The sequence below is a fragment of the Vidua macroura genome, chromosome 9 (genome assembly GCF_024509145.1).
Source record: "Vidua macroura isolate BioBank_ID:100142 chromosome 9, ASM2450914v1, whole genome shotgun sequence".
Classification (NCBI taxonomy): Eukaryota; Metazoa; Chordata; class Aves; order Passeriformes; family Viduidae; genus Vidua; species Vidua macroura.
Window position 1 is genome coordinate 14,883,620 of NC_071579.1, and position 20,936 is coordinate 14,904,555.

The 20,936-nt window shown below is 38.4% G+C and overlaps 1 protein-coding gene across 1 annotated transcript in view; it reads left to right on the forward strand.

Moving 5' to 3' along the window:
- DPYD (dihydropyrimidine dehydrogenase) overlaps positions 1-20,936 on the forward strand; it is a 339,310-nt gene that overhangs the window by 256,546 nt on the left and 61,828 nt on the right. The window contains exon 19 of the mRNA XM_053985511.1: positions 17,612-17,754. Coding sequence (XP_053841486.1) covers positions 17,612-17,754 — 143 coding nt within the window. The remainder of the gene's footprint in view (positions 1-17,611; positions 17,755-20,936) is intronic.

Genomic DNA, 20,936 nt, shown 5'->3' on the forward strand with positions numbered 1-20,936 from the left:
CAGAGAACTGAATTCTCAGTATGTCAAGATTTCAGTTTTATGTTAAATATTTTCTAAAGGCCAGACCCTTAAATCTCAGGGGCTGTACCAAGCAGTGAGCTGTGAATTTAACCATAGGCTAACTGCTAATGATAAGGAAAAGAGTCCAAGTTGAGGCAGCTGTAATACAGTCATTGGATTAGGCTATCAATCACTCGGTTCCCTGAGGAACAGGCAAAGACGACAAAACAGTGAAAAGGGAAATTAGGAAGGGAGGGCATGACTAGAATGAGATTCTTCACCAAATGTATCTGTTAGTTGGCTGAATCCCCCAAGCATTGGACAGGAATGTCCAGCATTGCTCTCAGACTAAAAGCCAAGTATTTGTTCCAAAGTCCTAGAAAACCATCAAATCATCATTAACAGTTGCTGTTCTGTGTAGGCTGCTAGAAATGCAATTGGCTACATTCTCCTGGTTTAATAGCCTGTAATTTGGTTAATCTCTAAACTGCTGCTGTTGAACACTCTGGATTTACTGTTTATATCAGAGCTCATATAGAAGATGTACAGTTGAAATAATTAATTTCACAGTTGATTGGGTTTTTTATAAACAGATAACTGTTAAGGTATCGAGTCTAACTGAGGGCAACCAAAGGCACGTGTCAGAAAGCAATTCCTATAAAATCATAAATTCTCAGAGATGATATGAGAAAAATAAGAGAAAATCACTATAGTTTAGATTGTGGGAAAAGAGCATAGAAGAAAGAACATGAAGGTTTATTCTGGGTGGAGGTAGATAAAATGGGGAAATCTGTTCATATAGTGGTGTAGATTAACATGATTAAGTAATGAGTGTTCTCATAGTTAGCATCTTGGAGACACAGTCTGATTAACAAAGAATGAAAATAAATAGAGAAGGTAAAAGAGATGTTTCAAAGCAGGTTTCAAAAGTGTTTCAAAGCAGGTTGGTGGAGCAGGGGCTTGTATTTACAGTAATAGGTATAGATAGTGTACCACAGGTAAACTGCGACCTGATAAGGAGGTGTAAGTCAGTCAGGAGCAGAAAATTTTTCCTTCTGGTAATATCAGCAAGACAGAACCCAGTGGTGGTGACTTCATCGTCTTGAGTTGATTCTTTCCATGTCTGTCAGGTCTGGGGAAAAGATGTCTTATGATCACTTCTTCTAATTTTAAGCAAAGACACACCCCAAAAAATCTCTTTTGTGTCATGTCTTTAGAAGATTATTGTGTTTAAAACTGAATTATTTCTGTTGTAAAAAGATTGCTATAATTAATTTTGGAGGTAATTTAACTACTTTCAGTATCTTAAGAATTAGTTATTTGGCATTTAAGTACTTTTTAGTTTATTCTAACACAGGAATGAAAATACTATCAAAATTTTCAAATGGACATTAATTAAAATAATAAAAATCAAGAAAAACTGTGGTGAAGTCTACTGCTAGGTTTGTTTGCCATTAAGTCTCAGCAGGTCTCAGCCTTGCTCACCTCTCTCCATGGATAGTCACAATGAAGTCAAAATTTCTTTTGACTTCAAATGATTTTTGAATGAGGTCTAGAGACTGTGATGGCATGCAGTATAACTCTCCAGCCTTTCCTACAACTGAAAGGCTACAACTGACTACAAAAGTGTGTCTAAACTGAGAGAACTGTGTGCCCTCTACTGACCCAGCGACAAGTTGGTGGAAGGGTTGCTCTGGCTGCTGACCTTTTTCTGGTGATCACTAAGTTAGAGTTGAGCCAAGCTTTCCTCTCCCAGTGTGCAGGTGATGCACATGTACATTCTGTCATTCTAGAAGAAGTGGGTAGGCTCCTGGTCATGGACTTGAGCACAAAGAAGATGATTCCAGGTGGTAGTGTTCGAGTAGGTTTGTAGGTCTACAAAGTTTTGTTGCAGTGTATGTATGTGATGGATTAAAACCTGCATACTTGTTATGAGAGTTTAGGGAGCTTCAGTGTAGGAGGCAGAGGAAAGACCTGACAAAGGAAATAGGGATCCAATTCATGTGATTTCATGTCAATGTTCCAAGCTCCCTGTTGCTGACTGTGTGGGGCCCACAGTCATCTTTCCTGCTGACTTGTTGTTCTGTACCTGAATCAACAGCAGGGCTTGTGATACATACAGGTGGTACTTAAGAGTGATCAATGAGACAAGTGCCTTCTGTGGAAATTATAAACTGTACCTGTCACTCAGAGCAGAAGCTCTAATTATAATCTCCCCCCCTCAAAACAAAACCCAAAACCAAATCATGAAACTGGTAGAATTTGTAAACAATTCTGAGGAACAGTTGTATCAGCAGAGGTTAAAACCCCTGAGTTTGACCTGGTGTGTCTCAAGCATGTTCATTTTTTTCAGTATTACTTTGCGTATTGATTTGCTCTAGTCACCAAGTGGCATATAGTGTCTGTAGAGCCCATCTTTATTCTGTGAAGGGCATATTCTCATGTGGAAAATAAACGTATTTTTGCATTTATGAAAAAAAATAGCATCACATTTACAGATCAAAATCAAAATAGGACCTAAAAACAATTGGAAAAATGACTTCTTATTTAAGTTACTAGCCTGGAGCTTCTTCCTGTTCTTCCTTCTCTCTGTGGGACACCTGTGCTTGCAGAATAAGCTGAGTGACTACTGTCTTCTCCCATCACTGTGGGGATCCTACCACTGCTGCCAAAGCACCCCAGCCTCTCTATTGTGTGCCAGCTCCCCCCTCTGGATCAGTAGCCTCGGCAGCCTCAACAGCTTATACATCTCTGTGAGGATGTTGAGACTCTCACCATTCCCACCACTTACAAAGTGCTTGATTGATGTGTTTTAGAAATGGGTCACAAAGTGTCTTGAAGAGAAGGTTTCACAGTTACATGAAGGTGTGCTTCCTATGGGTTATCCTGTTGCAGGATATTTTGACAATCAGATACAGGGGTTTAGAAAAAAAAAATCCTTGAACAAGTTTAAATGCAAGGCATTGGTTTACACCAATCAACACCAGAAGGATATGCTTACCTCATTGGTGCTGATGTCCTGCTTCTATGTAGCCTTGAAAAGTTCTGCCACTGATAAGCTATGATTTATTATCAACTCACCAGGGAATACATCTTTATTCACCTAAATCCTGCTGACATTCTGTATTTTCTAGTATCCTGCTTGAATAAGGAATAAATCCTAATGCCAACTTCACACGTAAAATACAGAAGACAAAATAGAGCAGATTTGTTTTACTGGGTAGATTCTGGGTTTGTATTTCACTGGGCATCACTTCATCCCTTGCTAATGATTGCCAGAAGCATTTATAAATATATTTCACAACCATCATAACATTTTTTTAACCTTTCAAAAGAATACATCTAATATACAGTAGTCAGCTAGGAAATCTGCATTTTAATGTGCCTTTTCATGCAAGCACCTCATTGTATACAATGAGCTATATAAATGTCCTGCTCACACACAGGATATGCAAACATATCCTACAAAATCTTTTAGGGAACCTGCTGTAGGAATTCAGTTTTCCATTTTATGATCAATTTGCAGTTTCTGCATTGCTGGGTAATTGAAAATTGTCTTTCCTGTTAACATGCACCATGAAACCATCTTTCCTAAGTTCCATTTAAATCCCAAAAGACACTCGTAGTCAGGGATTGAGCCACACTGAGTTATTTGGGTTAAGTGAGAGCCAAGGGAGAACTGTTGAGCACAGTGTCCCGCTGTTTCAGAATGAGAAATCCATTGCAGATACATAAAGAGGGTGTTTTTAATGGCATGAGTCTGTCCATAGAATGTGTGGTACCACACCTGACTCAACACAGAGGTAAGGCTGATGCTGTGAAGAACTTTGTTACAGGCAGCTCAAAATGAGGAGAAAGCTGTGTGGTTTTTGCAAGCAGGCATGTCAACCTATAGCATATATATATATATATATATATATATATATATATATATATAGCATAGCTAACTGTGCTACAGTAGTGTCTGTCCATTCACAAATGTTTCATGACCCTATTCAGCGATCTGTTGGTTTCCAAAAGAATGTGTGGTTACTCCAGTCTAGATTTTGACTGGGCCAAGCTTATCTTGCTCCTGTCAGCTATTGCTCTAGTTACACTGTTAAGGCCATGTCAGCTGCTCACCTATTTGAGTACCCCAGAATTAGCAGTGTTTTCACCAATTTTTGGATACATGTCCACTCAAGAACTTCTTAGCTTTCAATAGTGAGTACTCAGAGAAATCTTCTCATTCTAGGCACTGATAAATTTTGTGCACTTGCAGAGCAGGTACTACCAAACAATACTCATAAGAATCTGTTCTTTTTTTTTTTTTTAAAAAAAGGAGACGTTTCTTCAGAACTTACTTAAGGTGGGATTTGAAGAATTCAGACTTCCAAGGAAGATCTGGTGGCACCTTAGTTTCTCAAGAAATATTAGGGAAAATCTACTATGTGGTACATTCTGATTTATTGGTATAATGGAGAGGTTGTTTGCATCTTTGTTGCTTATAAAAGCACGCTAGATGATGACAGAATCAGTTCTTGGGAGGTATCCAGAAAGGACGTAAACCCTGCCAGATGTAGGGAAGTCTTGCTCTGTCTTGTTATGGGGAGTTTTAGTATGGAGTTCTCTTCTGTGTGGGGCTGGCACACAGGTTTCTTTCCGGTGTGTTTATTTTTCTTTTCTTTCTTTCAGGCTTAATATTTTACCACTCTGAGGACATCCCCAGTTTACTGCTAGAGTCAGATAGTGTAAAAGCATCCTAAAAAAAAATGTCACTCTTAGTCTCTTTTGCAAACTTGGGCTTTTCCAAGGCTGCCTCCACTGTCCTTTGCTATTTCTTTCTGTTTCTCATAAATGAGGCTAGCACAGAAGGCAGGCAGCAGTGGTGCTCTCTTCTTCTGTGCTGTCTGCACTGCCTTCCTGAGCTGTGCCACTGCCACGTGTGCGTGTTCTGGAGTCCTCTGGGGCTGTCCCAGAGAGGCCAAGCTCAGAGAACACAGCAGATGGAAGCAGAGGTGCTAACCAGGTACAGCTGAGGGTTATCCCCTAAGCATCAGCACTTCTCTAGGAGACTCCTAGGCTTCCCCCTCATCCCTGCAAGGAGTCAGACATTCTCAGTGGTGGCTTCCTTTCTTGCTCCATTGATGCATCAGAAATTTGAGGTTAGTATATTCCTTACATATTAGTATATGTACTGCTGTCAAACGCCTAAGGCAGTGTGCACCTACGTTTTGTGGTGAAATTCCAGTGGTTAGGCAAGTAAATGATGTGGGGTTTACTGGTACAGCTTAGATTTCTCTTTTTGAAAATGCAGGTGTATGTTATTTTATCCCAGTCCATTTTCTGATCTGATGTTACAGGAGGAAGTGATATTTTTAAGCTTGGCATTAAAATATCTTCCAATCAGTTAATGTAAGCATCTGGTGTTTTTATGTATTTCAAAAGCCCTAATAACAGCATTGCAATCCCTTAATGCTGTTTCTCACATTCTTGTTACAGTAGGTGTATGCCACACATCTTCTGGTTTAAACAGCTCAAAACAAATTTCAGCAATTTAATCTCGGTGTTGGAAAAAGGATCACAGCAGCTGCTGTAGTATTTTGTATTTATGCTAGTTTTTGTAAAGATTCATGACATACTCCCTGGGAGCTAAATATTGACAAGCATGCTCTGGCAAGCAAGATCAAGCTTGGTCAGTTAGTAGAGCTCAAGTCTGTGCATTGACACTGTGACCCAAGTCTGGAAACTATTATCCTACACCATTTATTTTGGCTTTATAGGTGATACTGTCCACTTGAATTAGGGATTTCTGCTGTATTTTTAATACTGTAACTGTGGATTCATATTTGATTTAGGACCACAGTACTTGCAAGGTTGGTTATACATCTGTGTATGATGACATCTTCAGTAGTGTATTGTGGATAGAATCACAAATGACAGCATAAAACTTACATGATTTCAAACCTACAAGCCAGAAGTAAACATTGAGCATAAAATAATTTTAAAATCACATTTATCTTTGAAACTGTAGAACAAACCATGTCCTAGAACTGTTGGTCTATGAAAGCTATTGATCAAAAGTGAAGTTTGGGCATGTATTCATTATGGGAGGTAATTTAGGAGATTAATTTTTGTGTGTTCTGTAGATAAAAAGAAAAATCCACTTTTTTACTAATTATAAGACCACTATGTTTGTAATGCTTTTAGTTCACTTTTTGAATTTCTGAGTAAAGAACTTAAGCCGATTTGGGCTTCTAGTAAACTTGGCATATACATTAAATTGATTACCAGATGCATTGTGCAACATATGGCATTGTACAGCCTTTGTGTGCTTCATAGTATTTTCTTAAATTACCATCATTTGTTTTGATTCCAAAAATGCACTTGTCTCGGCTTTCTAGTGCTTTGTACTTAAATGCAGGCTTTCCAGTGCTGAACAGATGTGTTAAGAGTTTCACATGGAACATTTCTGCTTTTGTGAGTCTTCCTCTTTGAGTTTTCCATACACAGTATTGTGTCAGTGATAGCTCATGCAAATGGGATATCTTCATTTTGGTATGTACATTGATTGCCTAAAGTAACCTTCAGAATTTTAAGAATTCTACATAATCAAGAAAAGCACAGAAGCAACACAGTTTTCCCAAAGATACTGCCCCCAAAGTTAATTGTATATGTTTTATTTTTGGTTAGAGAAAGACAGGAAAGATGGAGAAAATAATTCCTTTATGAGTGACAGCAACAGTCAACTACAGTCCTGTATGCTTATGTGAACCCCTATATTTCCATGCTTGAGGCAGTGGTGTGAATGGGCATGACACTTCATCCATGAAAACACACAGAATAAGGTGCTTGGCACATTAGTATGTAATTTATCTCTGAGAGGAGACTGTTTGAGTTGATTTACAAAGCATACTTCTAAAAAGTTATCCTTTAAATTACAGAGAGTTTTAGAGAAAAGGGTAAGAGGACATTTTGGGACATGGCACAAGGAATTTGTGACCAGGAGGGCCAATTTCTGCCTCTTCTGCTCAGGTGGAATTGCCCTCTTTACACACATTTCCAGGCGTCCCCTTGCAGTCTTTTTATTCTGGGAGATAAAAATATCATACTTTTTGGACATCCTCTCCTAGGAGGCACTGTGTAAGTGCCAGATTCTGCTGGTGTGTGTTTTAACAGTAGCAGTGTGTGTTCTGATCAGTATTTTAAAATCAACAAACGCTTTGTGGGCCCCTGGCTTTCTGTTAATTGGCCTTTACTTTGATCACTGAAGACCAACAAATGCAGTTTAGGAGTTGTGTTGCTACCATTTTTCTTCAGTGGAAGCTGAGGGGATGAGTAAGTACATCAATTAAGTCCCTTACTCACCCTCTGAGCTGCCCTCATTGGATAATTAAAGTGATCTGACAGAGCAATACACTAAATTCCCTCACACGCCCTTCTGTTGCTCTGAATACATCAAACAAATGAATATTTAGGCCTATTAATGCTGTTATTTTTTATTAATGCAGAAAGCAGAGTTATGGTATGAGTGTATAATTTCTTCTTGAAATCAGCACTGAGTTGTGTGACTGGTCGCAAGCAGGACTGATATAACCATGTTTTAATTACCAACCCTCAGTAATATATCCAGAGCTACTAAAGGCCCCTCCAAGTAGGGTTTGGGCTTCCTTTATTCCACAAATAGTTTAGACAGCATGGACAAGCAATTATTCTGCTTTCTGTTACACCACTGACTCTTCAGCTTTCAGTATGTTCTCAGCTAAAGAAATGGCATGAAATTTCCTATAACCGTGAAGGTTATAAAAAAGAAAAAGAAAACAAAATGTAAAATTGTCATCCATGCATATCTAAGGCCTCAACTAAATCCAAGGTATCACCTCTCTGTTGGATGGGGAGTCTTTTTCATTCATGGAAAGCTAAGTGTTGTCCTGCAAATTTAATGTAAAAAAAAATCACAGAATACTCTGAGTGAGAAGGGACCCTCAAGGATCATCGAGTCCAGCTCACAGCCCTGCACAGCACCATCCCCAAGAGTCGCACCATGTGCCCAGTGGTATTTTCCAAATGCTTCTTCAACTTCTCAACAGGCTGGTGCTGGCCCTGGGGAGCCTGTTCCAGTGCCCATCCATCCTCTGGGGGAAGAGTCTTTTTTTAATATCTGCCCTAAAAAAAAAAATAAAAAAATCAAAGTGTAAGGAACTAAATATTTAGAAAATTATGTACCTAGTTATGAAAGCATAATTATAAGAAAGTGTTCTTGTGTAATGAGCACTACATATCTGTCATACAGTGTTTTAATGTCTACAGTAGTTATTAGCTGAATATTTCCATTCTGTGAGCAACTGCCATTCTTGAAACTGATTGATGTTTATGAATAAAACACTTTTATTATGTGTTGCCAACCTCTGAAGACTAATCTTATAACCTACAGTGCCTACAAAGGAGTGATGATACCTGCTCTTTCTGGAACTAATCACATCTGAAGAAAGTGAAAGGCTGAAAACATTGTGGGTTTTTCCTGGAAAACTTTAATTGCATTTTAGACTATTCTACTACAAAATGGTTGTAGTGTTTATTTGACAAAAGTGACAGTGTGGGGGGAAAAAAATTTACAGGAAGAGACATGTTTGAATATAGGCAACTAAGACAATGGAGTGGCTTGGCTCAAGGCAGTGAATTTATTTTTGAGCTGATGAAACTGTGGTCTCAATTTTTCATTGTCTGGCTCCAAAACAGTCTTCTGATAGGGCATGCTGGTTGCAAAGTCTTCACTGACCTTTCATTAGTTTGTTTTGTGGGTTTGTGCTCTGTCCATTTGGGCCAACAGATCTGCAATTTCAGAAAAGAAAAAGTACAAGAAAAAGAAAAGAGAATGCCCCTCCAAGTGTTTATCTTCTTAAAACCACACTGTCTTGCTAGGGCCTAGGAAATCTTTAGTCATGCTTTTAAAGCTTTTCAAAGGAGGAAAGCTGTAAGAAAACATTACAGGCAAGTTAGTAGTAAATATTGCTGAGAGACAACTCAATGTTGGTGGAGGTTTTGTGCATTATTTAAATTTCTTCATCCTCATCCTGCCTCTGTCCCTTAGAGACTGATCTATAAAGGCATAGTGCCCTGTGGTTCCATCGGGAGATACCAGAAAATGGGAGCTTCTTTTGCTTTCCTCCCAAAAGAAAGCAGAGAAAGAAACTGATGCTAGCCAGCACTGGACTACAGTGTAATGTCTGAGCTTGGCTTGTAGGAGCAAGTTCAGCTGCTGACACTAACCTAAATGCACAGAGCGCCCTTTGACAATATTTGTACTAAAGATGGAAGATTGCTGCTCCAGAGACCCGTCAGGTTCTCTGATTAAAATTAATAAGGCAAGTTTTGAGCTGAAGAATCCTCCCAATAAACTGTTTTCTGCAAATAGAATGAGAATCCAGATGTTCTCTAACTCATAATTTCATCACCAGATTATAGCTGGCCCTGCAACAGTCACGTCCTATCCAGCCCTTGGTATGAACAACTCTAGGTTTTGCTCTTGATCACAAAAATCTTTGTCTGCCCAGATGCTTTTGTGTCAGAATTAGAAACAGCAAAGTGAAATTCTCAAAAGCCCCCATGCTTTGCTTCTTTTCCCAACCCTACCCTGGTAGCAGTAGGCTGCTTCCCAGATATCTCAGAAGACTCTGGTATGGGCCTTCTTTCCAAATGATGACACAGCCCACCAGCTTACAGGCACATGCAGATCCCCACGAACAGTCAAGGTAGGTAGTTTCCATTTATTGCGGGGAGGAAAAAAAGTGTCAAGTAACTTCCTACTCATCCTATGGCAATCAGAGTAGGGCTGTGTGCTTCAGCTACCTTAGGTATAGCTATCAGTTCTCCTACTCTTGGTTGTGTGAGTCTTGAGAAATGGGAAGTGTTGAAATAAATGGCTATGATACACATAGTGTTGAAATAAACATTTATTTTAACACATTGTATGTGATGAGCCATTTATTTTAACACTTTTCACTTGAAGTGTTGAAATAACAGGTTTTATCAGGGGACGTGTCATCTACTGTTTTATGTATATGTGAATATGGAAATACATCTACTGAGTGTGCATGTATATATATACTCACACAGATTATATGGATATGTAATAATAATATGGTAGATGTATATGTAGACACTAATGAACAGGCAAATACAGTGTTTTCTACTCAAACTGAGTCTTTTGTGTTTGTGACATACTTTTAATGTATCTATAAATAGATCTAAATATATTTGTACATAAAATTGTTTATTACTAGATAACAGCAACTGGATGAGATAGATAAAATAGAGGGATAGACAATAAAATAGATAAACCTTAAAATAGGACAATGATTAACTTGAGTTATGTAAAGCAAGAAAGAAATACTTTATCTGAGCTTTCTAGATATCTAGGCCTGGTTTCTCTCATTTGCTGTAGTTTCTGAAGTTCTGCATCCCTTTCTGTGATGGACTTCTTAGGCAAGTGGTTATTAAACAGCACAAGGTATGAGTCAGATTTTGTAAATGGCCTGAAAAGTTGCTATACTGCATTTTTCAGTAATTTTGGCTTTTTAAATACAGTGTAGGAACCTCAATTCCCTGCTCAGCAGGCAATCATGTCTCTTCCAGTGTGTCCTTACTTGTACTAAATTGCCTTTTTGCAGTTAGAATTATGTATGTGCTAAGGCACTGGCACAGACATGTGGGCATACACACACGTCCTGGTTCCAGGGTCGGGTTGACTGTGGTGGTTGTTATGGAGGTTAAAACCAGCTCAAACAAAGGTAGCACTGCCGAGGCTGACAGAGGCAAGGCTGCCTTTGAACAAATCTGTAAATAGCCAGAACCATTTCTACCACACCTCAGGTTAAATGTCAGTCTCTGCATTGGAATAAAAGGGCAGCAAGCCCTACCCTGTGATAAAGTGAACTACTCACATCTTTTGAGGGGAAGAATTCAGCACGAACTCATTTGTCCCTTTGAGATGGCTGCAGTGATCTTGTCTGGTAACTGGGCAATATTTTCTAAATGGGATGTTCATTGGCTCTTATGCTGGTCCTATTTATGTGTATTATGTCTGAAGCTTACCCTGGCTATTAGCACTGTTTTATTACCTTTTCATTACTGTTGTATCACTATTTGTTTTATTGATTAGCACTGGCACTCTCTGGGTAGCAGGCAGGGTTTGTCCTGGCCAGGGGAGGGTTGCAGTGCAAAAGTGCCAAACCTCCTGCAGCAGCACCAGCCCCACCACACTGGAGCAGCTGACTTGGGCTCCAGGTCGTGGTGGGCAGCAAGAGCAAGGCAGTCAAGGCAAAGAAAGGACTTCCTGAGCCACCCAAAGAACATGGAAAGCATTCTGTCAGACAGTTTCCAGCTCCAAGCCAAACCAAAGTAAAAACCATGAGAGAAATTAAATAATGAACATGTGATGAATTGCAACAGAAAATGCTTTGCTAGGTTTCGTGCTGATGACCAGAAGTATCGACTTTTTGTGAATCTGTAGTTTTCAGTGAGAGAATGGCTTTGTTAGGAAATGTTTAACCACTTCTTGCAGCATTCACAAAACAATTTGTATCTGTCCTCTTGGTTTTTCCTACTGAAGTTTGATATGAGTGAAAATAACTCCAGGTCTCCATGGATAAATAATATTTACAGATAAGAAAAAATTAATTTTTCCCTCTCTCTTTCTCTGATTCTCGCTTTTTTTTAATTGAGAGAATTCTCTGAAGAGTACTAAACACTTACTGAATGAGAGCTCTGGTGATTTTATGAATTTTTAGCTGAAAGAGCATAAATAATCATTTGTATTAATTCAGAAATGGTAAAATTAAATCCTAAAAAGGACACTGATTTTTCTCTGTGATTATGGAAGTCCAAGCTTTTTTTTTTCTATTTGAGTACAATTTTTTTAAAGAAAATATGAAGCAAAATTATTGCCTCTTTTTTCGATTCAGAGGTTGGTTCAATTCTGTATGTATCAGAAACAGAATCACATCTGATGTAAGCTTTGAAATTAAGAGGAAGGGTCAGTAGTTATCAGAAGAACTATTGACACACTATCGGTGTGTCCAGATAGTCATGATATGCTGATAAAACTTGTCAGTTGATATGGTATCAAGAGCCTGCTATAGCAGAGTTAGATAGAAGTTCTTTCAAATCTGCAGAATCATGAACTTTAGTAAAGTCTTGTGACAAATCCTGACTTCTCTGTAGTCAGCAGAACCTTTGCCATTGATTTGGTAGAGCTGGTGCATTGCCCATCACAACTTTTGAACAACGTGAAACATTGAGTAGCCATTGGTTTGATGGTGTAGGGTGACTGATGTAGAGATATTCCATGAAAGGACTATTCCCTTGAATTCTCCATTGGTACATGAATAACTAAGATTTTTGGTTGGAAATAGCCAGAGCCTGAGTAAATAGTACATTATTGTTAGTGATTTTGGCAAATGGCTATTAATGAGTAATGATGGACTGAAGGACTGACCAGGCAGGGAAATAGATAGGGAGCAGTGAGAAGAGTCATCACTGCATCTTCAGAACTGCTGGGCTGTGCAGCATTTAAGCTGTGGCAAGGTCCATCCTGCTCTTGCTTTCTGGGAATTCCTGTATTTCTTACTGCAGTAAGTATTGTGTGTCCCATTTGCAGATCTCATAACAACCGTGGATAGTCTTTCTCTCTAAACACGTCTGTTCACTGGGTTTTCTTCTGCATATAAATGCATTCTCTGGTCATTTTGAAGGATGTGTCTGCTACACTGTTTCATTAAACTGCCACGTTATCAGGTAATTGTTTAAACATAATGCCATAGCACTATCAAAAGGAAAGGTGAACTAATGGCATTTGCAAATGTCAGGGATTATCTTAACACTTTTATTATAGTTTATAAAAAGTAGGTTCAGGGCATTCCATGGCAATTATTTCCACAGAAATTGGTTATTTAAATAAATTGCTAATTATCTGGATATGACAGTATTGAAAACCCTGCTAATGAGTTATTTGATAAGTGTAGCTTATGGTGGCCACCTACAGGTGGCAGAAAGAAAGAGCGAGCAGAGTAATTGCAGGCGGGAGGAATGTGATGCAAATGGATTGTGTGTAACCTGCAAGTTTGCCTGGACTGTTTGCAAATGCAGATTATGTAAAGCACTTTGATTGCCAGTATTAGGCAGCATACACACTATGCAGAAAATGTCTTGACAAAGAATTATGTTTTCTGGGCTTTTTTCCTGATCTCCAAACTTTCTTACCTACTTACTTTCCGAAGCATTGGATTGATACCTACAATGCCTGAACTTTTCCAGACCATTTTCCTTGTATAATGCTTTTCACCCAAGTTTATTATTTGCTGTCACTGGGTTCTTTTGTAATTAGCATGATTTATTTTAACAGTGTGGGACATAACCGTGCCAGTTTTCTTCCAAGAAGGTATCTACAGAGGGAGGAAAGGTGATGTTGCTTAGATTTGGGGGCTAACATTTTTTAGAAGCACAGACTTTAGCAATGACTTATTAGTAAAAAAATTATATATTAGCTGCTTATTCTTTGTAATATTCAGGCTCAGTGGTTTAAATCTCAAATCTGTGATATAATATAAAGCAAATTAAAAAATAATTTTACTTGAAAATGCACAGAGTGGAGAGAATTGACCCAAATTCATTTTTATTTCATCTACTATCCATAGATACAAAAATTTGGTTTGAGTTGATCTACTATCCAAAGGTATGAGAGTTTGCTTTCCTTTAAAATCTGTTTCTCTTGTTCACAGAGAGTTTGATAAAGACCACTGAGACTGTTTCAAGATTCTGTCTCAGTAGTACCAGTCTGAATTGACTCTGTTGGCTGCTTTTTAATGGACTGGGATCATCTTTATTTAAAGGCCTCATTAGAACTACCTCATATATGCATTGAAAACTTTAAACTACCAAATTGGTCCAATATATTGCAAGTGAGAATGCAGCCCAGTATTCAAGACATCTGAGATTATTTTTCTCCCATTGGTAAATCACTGGGATCAGAAGATCTGAATTGTTTCTGCTAGGAATTCCCAAAACTACTAGGTTGCTTGAAACTTAACACCAGGCTTCTTGAAGAAAGTTTGACTCTCAAGACTCAATCTAGTGAACATTTTTGGTGTTTGACAGGATCAAGTTCTCTCAGGACTCCTAGTACTTAAGAAGTTATAATAAAACATGTGTCTTCTGGCATTGGTAAAGGGTGTTTTACTTCCTAAGGAAAAACAAACAAGCAAATAAGCAGGCATATTATCTTTCATCAGTTTGTCATCAGCCTGCTATCCTTGGTGGACAAGAGCAGCTCTGCCTACCTGTGCTGATGAGGGAGAGACGTTTGCTTGATGTATGTTCTGCTTCTCCTTCATGTTGTGTTTTCACTATTGGATTTCCTTGACTGATAGTCTGAAAAGTCTTACTTTTAATAAAATAAAATAAAATAAAATAAAATAAAATAAAATGCCAAAGCTCTTTGTTTTAAGGCAAGAAAAAGGTCAGGGACTTTCACATCTTAAAATTATTTCATTGTTTATGTCTTTCCATAATAGCAAATATTTGTTCCATAATTAATGAGACTTTAAAGAGTAGCTTTCAACATAGAGTAGCATGTCATCTCCACGAGGTATTTTTCTGTCTTTCATTTTTATATCTCACTCGCCTGCCTGAAGTCTTGATAAATGGACTTTGTTTATTAAATCTCATTATTTTGCAGCAAGGTAAATGATAGCCACATCTAGCATCTGGTAGCAGCTGTAGCACTTCTATCAGGAGAGTACCATATCAGCAGTTTCCTCAGCTACGGGTGCTTAACTAGTGGAATTACAGGTCCCAGTGTGTCAAAGTATGTGGTAGATGCTTATCTTTTAGTATGTGAGCTGTCTTTCAAATGCATGCTGGATTTGGATCTCAGCTTCTTAAATACCATTGGATTTATCAGAAAACGTTCTGCAAATTCCCACTACTACTTACAGATCTTTTAAAATTTGGCATTAAATCTCCTTTATTTCAACTTTTTAAAAATTCCTTCTCCACAAATCTCTATAATGAAATTTATTACCTTCCTATGTACTTGTATGAAAATGCAGGAAAACAGAGATTGTTAGTCAAATTGAGTTCATTTCCTTTTTTTTTTTTTTTAATTTGCCTTCTTTTTTAATAGCTTGGTATTACTATTGTTTCTATTGTTTGCATTCTTTTTTTTTCTTTAATCTGGTAGGTTGTTTCACCATTTCATTAGGCAGTTGGATCTCTATCACAAGCAAATCACATTGTATTCTAGCCCAGCAGCTTTTGTTACAGAGGGGGAAGCTTCTGAACTGTTGATGAAAAAATGTAAGGGGGAGAACAGCTTCAGCTTATGTTGTGCTTGTTCCATATGAGTAGACTAATAAAAAAATGCTGGGATAAATGGTGAGACCTTAGTGAACCCTCTGATTGTCATTACATCCATTTATTTACTCTCATCAGAAGCACTTCTGAAATGTTTTTAAATTCATTTGGGTGAATTATAAATGAATGGAATACTTTTGCAATCATACCAATTTATCACTAATTTACTAATCACCAAATGTAAGTAATAACTCATATTATGAATATCAAATTCAGCTAGTACTAAGAAGTACCTATGTTCCATAATAAATTCTAAGTATCATTGCTAATTCTGCTAGACTTCATTGAATCATATGCTTGATTTCTTTGGGCTGAATGAAAGCCTTTCTGATTACCTATTGTGCTGAAACCTTAAATAAGCTGTCATTTGGTCCTTTTCCTGAACTGACCACTGTACAGAGACAGTCATTTAAGTGAGAAGGGGGCTAATTATATTCTGGAAATATTTTCTTGTGGAACTCTTTGCTACAAGATATCTTTAAGGCCAAGGGTCTACAAGCCTTTAAAACCCATTGAAAGCAAACTCTTAAGACTTATGTTGGGGTTACAAGTATTTAACCCTTCATGCCTCAAAGCAGATTGGGAAGAAATTTCCCTGTAGCCACATGATTTCAGAGTTACCAGTGTCTGTATTCATTCACCTTTCTAAAAAACAGCTACCTCATCACACTGAGATTCTGGAGCTGTGTTAGCCTGAAAGAAATGTAGCAAGTCTGATGCTTACTTCTAGCTTTAATTTAAAAAACTGAATATTAGAAGAATTTCCTGAACTACTGTTTTTGATGAGATTATTTTCAGTGGTTTTGGCTGTGTAGTGTATGTTTTGGCCTGTACACCTTCCAAAAGTCTTTATTTGTAAATCTGTCAGAGCAAACAGCATGGTGTCCCTTTTTTTTTTTTTCCTCAAGCATATCTCTAAGACTGGACCATGAATTATGTCATATTTGCTCTTTGGACACTTAACAGTCATCCTCTTTTAAAGAATTGTCCCATTCCTTTCAAACACATTACAAACAATGGGAAATAGTCCCTAGTGTCCTAGGGAAAGGTTCTGCTCAACTCCAGATTCTTTCTGTGAACTGTTCTGTTGGGATCTTAGATTCTTTAAAGCAGTTTTGGTGAGATTTCACATTTTTATCTATCAGGTTCTAGTTTTCCTGAAAATATATCAACAGTGCATCTTGGGTTAGGCTGTCCCTTTCATGTGCATAAAGTTTATTTGCTGTTACCTCATGCAGTACTGAGGGGGAAAAAACTGCCTGACAGCTACAGCTATACAGGTTCTCTGTGAGTGATGTGTCCTCTCTTACACTATTGTTGCCCAGTGATGGCATCAAATTATCCTAAAGCTTCTCTAAATTAAGTAGAAATTTTAATAATGTGGGGGTTATCTAGAGAAATCACAACTAGCCTAAAGAATAACCGGAAGTGTCATCTATCTATGTTGTCCATCATTTAATGAGCAGCATCTGTAGGCATATTTTAATACTTGCATACCATCAGTAGAATGTAGTCAAAACAGATGCATTGCAGACACAGTGTATTAAGACTTTAATCATAATCCTCTAAATATAGCAGGGGGTTGTCTGCCTCAACCTCTATGTACCATTTGAAATATGAGCTCCAGTTTTGGAGATACTACCATAAATGAATGTACCTTATTCTTTTGAGAATTTGACAATCATATTAATAGTTAGAGGAGGCTTACTTAAAGAATTATCTGAATCTACAAACATCCAGGAGGGGAAACAAATAAAATATTATATGTCAAGTGCAGTGAAATGGCACTTTTAAACAATTTTTAGCTGAACATAAATAAATGAGATGTTTGCTCTTAGCTGGACAACATTTAGGTTCAAAAAATCAACCTGATTCTTTATGTAGAAACATAGATCTCTTTATTGACAGTGTACTGTATGGTAAAGTATTGCTTTCTGTCTCAGACATTGTTAGTCTTTGTTTTGAGCATCAGCTAAAATGTTCAAGCTAGCTTTACATTGTTTATCCAAATGTTTCTGCCACTTTCTGTATTCCAGCCGCATGCATAAATTGCTGTACAAGTGTTGATACCACTCGCAACCCACTTGGTGTCAGTTTATAAATGAATATAACCTGTTCAGAATTAGATGTTAGTTCCTGATGTTGCTGTACCATGAGGGATGTGCAAGTTCCATCAGGGTCAGTGGGATGTTGCTAAACCCGCTGTGCTGGTTTTCTGCAGGAAATGCTATCCGGCCCATCGCCCTCCGCGCAGTGTCCGCCATCGCCCGTGCTCTCCCAGGATTTCCCATCTTGGCAACTGGAGGCATCGATTCTGCTGAGACTGGGCTGCAGTTTCTGCACAGTGGGGCTTCTGTCTTACAGGTACTGCTTCTTTCTTTAAAATGTTAACATTCAAGTACCTGTGATTAGGATCATAATGTATCTTCCTTTCAAACATTCAGATAGTGTGGAGTTTCTACCATTGAAAAGAATTTTCATGCTTTTCGCTTCATGCTGTTTGCTAAGAGACATTCATTTCAAATGGAGGTGGAGGAGGAGTTGCCAGAAGAAAACTTTGGGTGTTCTAATACCAATCTGGGAAAAGGTTAACCATGAGTTTGTTAGTACTTATTGTCTCCAGCTTAAATGATTTAAAATTTAAACGTCTCTCTCTCCCTTGTCATACAAACAGGGTTGACACAGAGTTTAGCTCGACCCATGTGTTCTTCCTGTATTCTGTTTTTCTTTTCTGCAAAGAGCCTTCTCAAGGTGAGGGTGCTTTCAAAGAGTATTACGTTGGGCTTGCAGGGAGCCAGTTTAAAGTAACTTTTGTTTATGAGGCATCTGTGTCCCTTAGAGATGTTCATAGAAACAGGAGGTGTAGTGCTGCACCCACTGCACGAGGTGCTGGCATTGCACTGGAGTGAGGTGTCAGCTGCATTCAGCAGTCAGGCTGTTTGCATTGCCTGAGGCTCGGTTTGAGCTGCTGGCTGCACTGGCATGGCTGCTTAGTCCCTGTCGTGGAAGGTGGCTTCGCATTACAGGCACCAGGAAATTGGCCAAAAATCAACCCCTTACCTCTCTGCCAGGCATGTCTGGGCACCAGTGCAGCATATATGTTAGACTGGCTGAGGAGCAGGTGGTCTTTATGTTATATTGTTACATTCTGGTAGATGTTCATCCCCTTTATCTGTGGGTCCCACCATAGACAACAGCAGCTGTGGATCCTGTGAATATCGGCTTTGTGTCACTCCATGGGATGACTAGAGTGGTTTCATTCCCACAATTCACTTTGACATTGAAATTAGATTCAGTGTGACCATCCTTTTTACACAGCTACAGTGACTGCTGCGATTAGTCATTTGTTTGCTGTTTCAAAAAAAAAAAAAAAAAAAAAAAAAGCCAGCTCAGTATTTTGGTTTGGTTGGTTTTTTTAAATGCACATCAAAGTTAGCATCTCTGGGAGCTGAAGCAGAAGGCTGTTCCTTTTTTATAGACTTTCAATGTTACTTGGATTTATTAATACCATTTCCTTTTTTTTTTTTCAGTTATATTAAAGTGATCCAAACTTTTCTTTTTCATGGGCAGATGAAAGATTAGTCTTTCTTACACAATTGTCTGAGAGCTTCTTCCATGTAAATATTAAGTAATAGTGCAAATTGCAGGGCAGCATTTGTCTACAAAAAAAAAATAGGATTGGCAAGGATTGTTTTTAGTGCTTTAGATGCATTTCATTTGTTATTGCTGCACTTTCAATGGCTTTGTCTGCAGCAATGTTACATGATCTGAACTACATAGAATGAAATTATTTTCTGTTCTATGTCTGCCATATCTGTTTCTGGATGACTAAAAATCAAGGGATATAATGTGCCTTTTGCACTTCTATTTTATATAGGTTATGTAGTTGTTTTTTATTCTTTCTCATTTTTTTCCTGTTGGTTTGTCCCAATGGTAATGGGAAATCCTGAAATACAATTTCATGCAGACATGCCAGTCAGTGCTTGAGAGAAAGACTATTTGATTTACAAGACGTTAATTATTGTTTTCTTTTTAGTAGTAATCAAATTCTCTGAAACTGGCTTGCACAAAGGACTTGGATCTGTACAGATCTTTTGCCCTTTACAGAACAATTCCTCTTTTCAACAAATTTTTCCCAGAGATGCTGAAAAAACTTATTTTGTTCTTAGGTTTCACCAGTTTAACTTAAGTCATCTGTAGAACTGATTTTAAACTCCTCTGGATCAAAAATATCCTCAGTTTGAGTGGTTTATTTCTGTTTCACTAAAGTAGGGAAGCAGTTTAAACTAATCCGAGATAAATGGATTCTAAAGTGGCTGTGTAGGTACGGATCTGAACTAGTTCAATTGCATCCATTTTAAAATAAGCCTTTAGTAAGCTTCATGCTAGATTGCGAATATAGGCCATAAGTCTTTCCCTCATGATGGGAAGGACAGATGGAAGGGAGAAGGAAATGAGTAATCTCTATAGAAAGTCGTTAAAGAAATGCACTTCCTGGGACTAGACTGAAACTTATTTGCTTCTCAGATGAGATACATTGTAATCAAAAAAGCCTCATCTTCACAGGTCGTCTTTGGACCCTAATTAGGATTATGAGGATCATTTCCATTGTTTTCCTTCTAAACAACGTCATGCAAATAGCCAGCTAATATTCTTTTCCCTGGATCCCAGTCTCTCACACATGTCCTTGGTATCAAATGCCCAACTTGCTCTTTCAGCAGCCACAACCTCTGTTGCTTACAGCTTTGACATTCATTTCTGCTTTCTCAGTACTGACATACAGAGCGAGTACAGAATTTGTCGATAACATCAAATAAAGTGATCTACTGAATGATTCAGTATTTAAGATTCATTGCACAGCAAGTCCCTGAGGTAAGCAGGTAGAAGCTGGGACTGTACCGGGGGAATTCTATGTGTGTGAGAGCCTTATCTCAAATATCTGCTTTGGATACTGTTGGAGGTGGTTCTGAAGAGACACTCAGACTGACACACCACTGCACATTTTGTGATTTGTCTTCACATTTCCAAAGCCATGAGGATGCCTTATGACTGATCCAGAGCAAGCAGCCTGGGCTTTGGCAGTGATGGAGCTGTGCCAAAGAGGCACAGGGGGGCTTGAAACTGGGGTGTGTCACTGCTCTCACCACTCTGTTACCCTGCAGTGCTTGAGAAGGGAGGGGACTGCCAGATCATCCAGCATTACACACGGTCCCACACTGCACAGTAGCTCAGGCTGTGCTGATCTGTCCATGGAGCCCAGCTCAAGAGCCTGGCACAGCAGCACTTGCTTGGCCACTGGGCTTCCCTGCCTTGTGTCCCAACAAGTCCTGTGTCTTCTCTGCCATGGCAGTGGGATGTTCATGGCCTAGGATAATAAGGAGGCTTTGTGTGAGTTGATTTAATTGCAATGTAGCATGTCTGTTAGAGGAAAGGTTTATAAATAATAAATGTTCTTCCATTAAAAGCAAGATCAGGTTTTCCTCTTCAGATATTTCACCTGCAATTAGTTCTCCATTATTTTTTCCAATTGCTTTTATTTTTAAAAC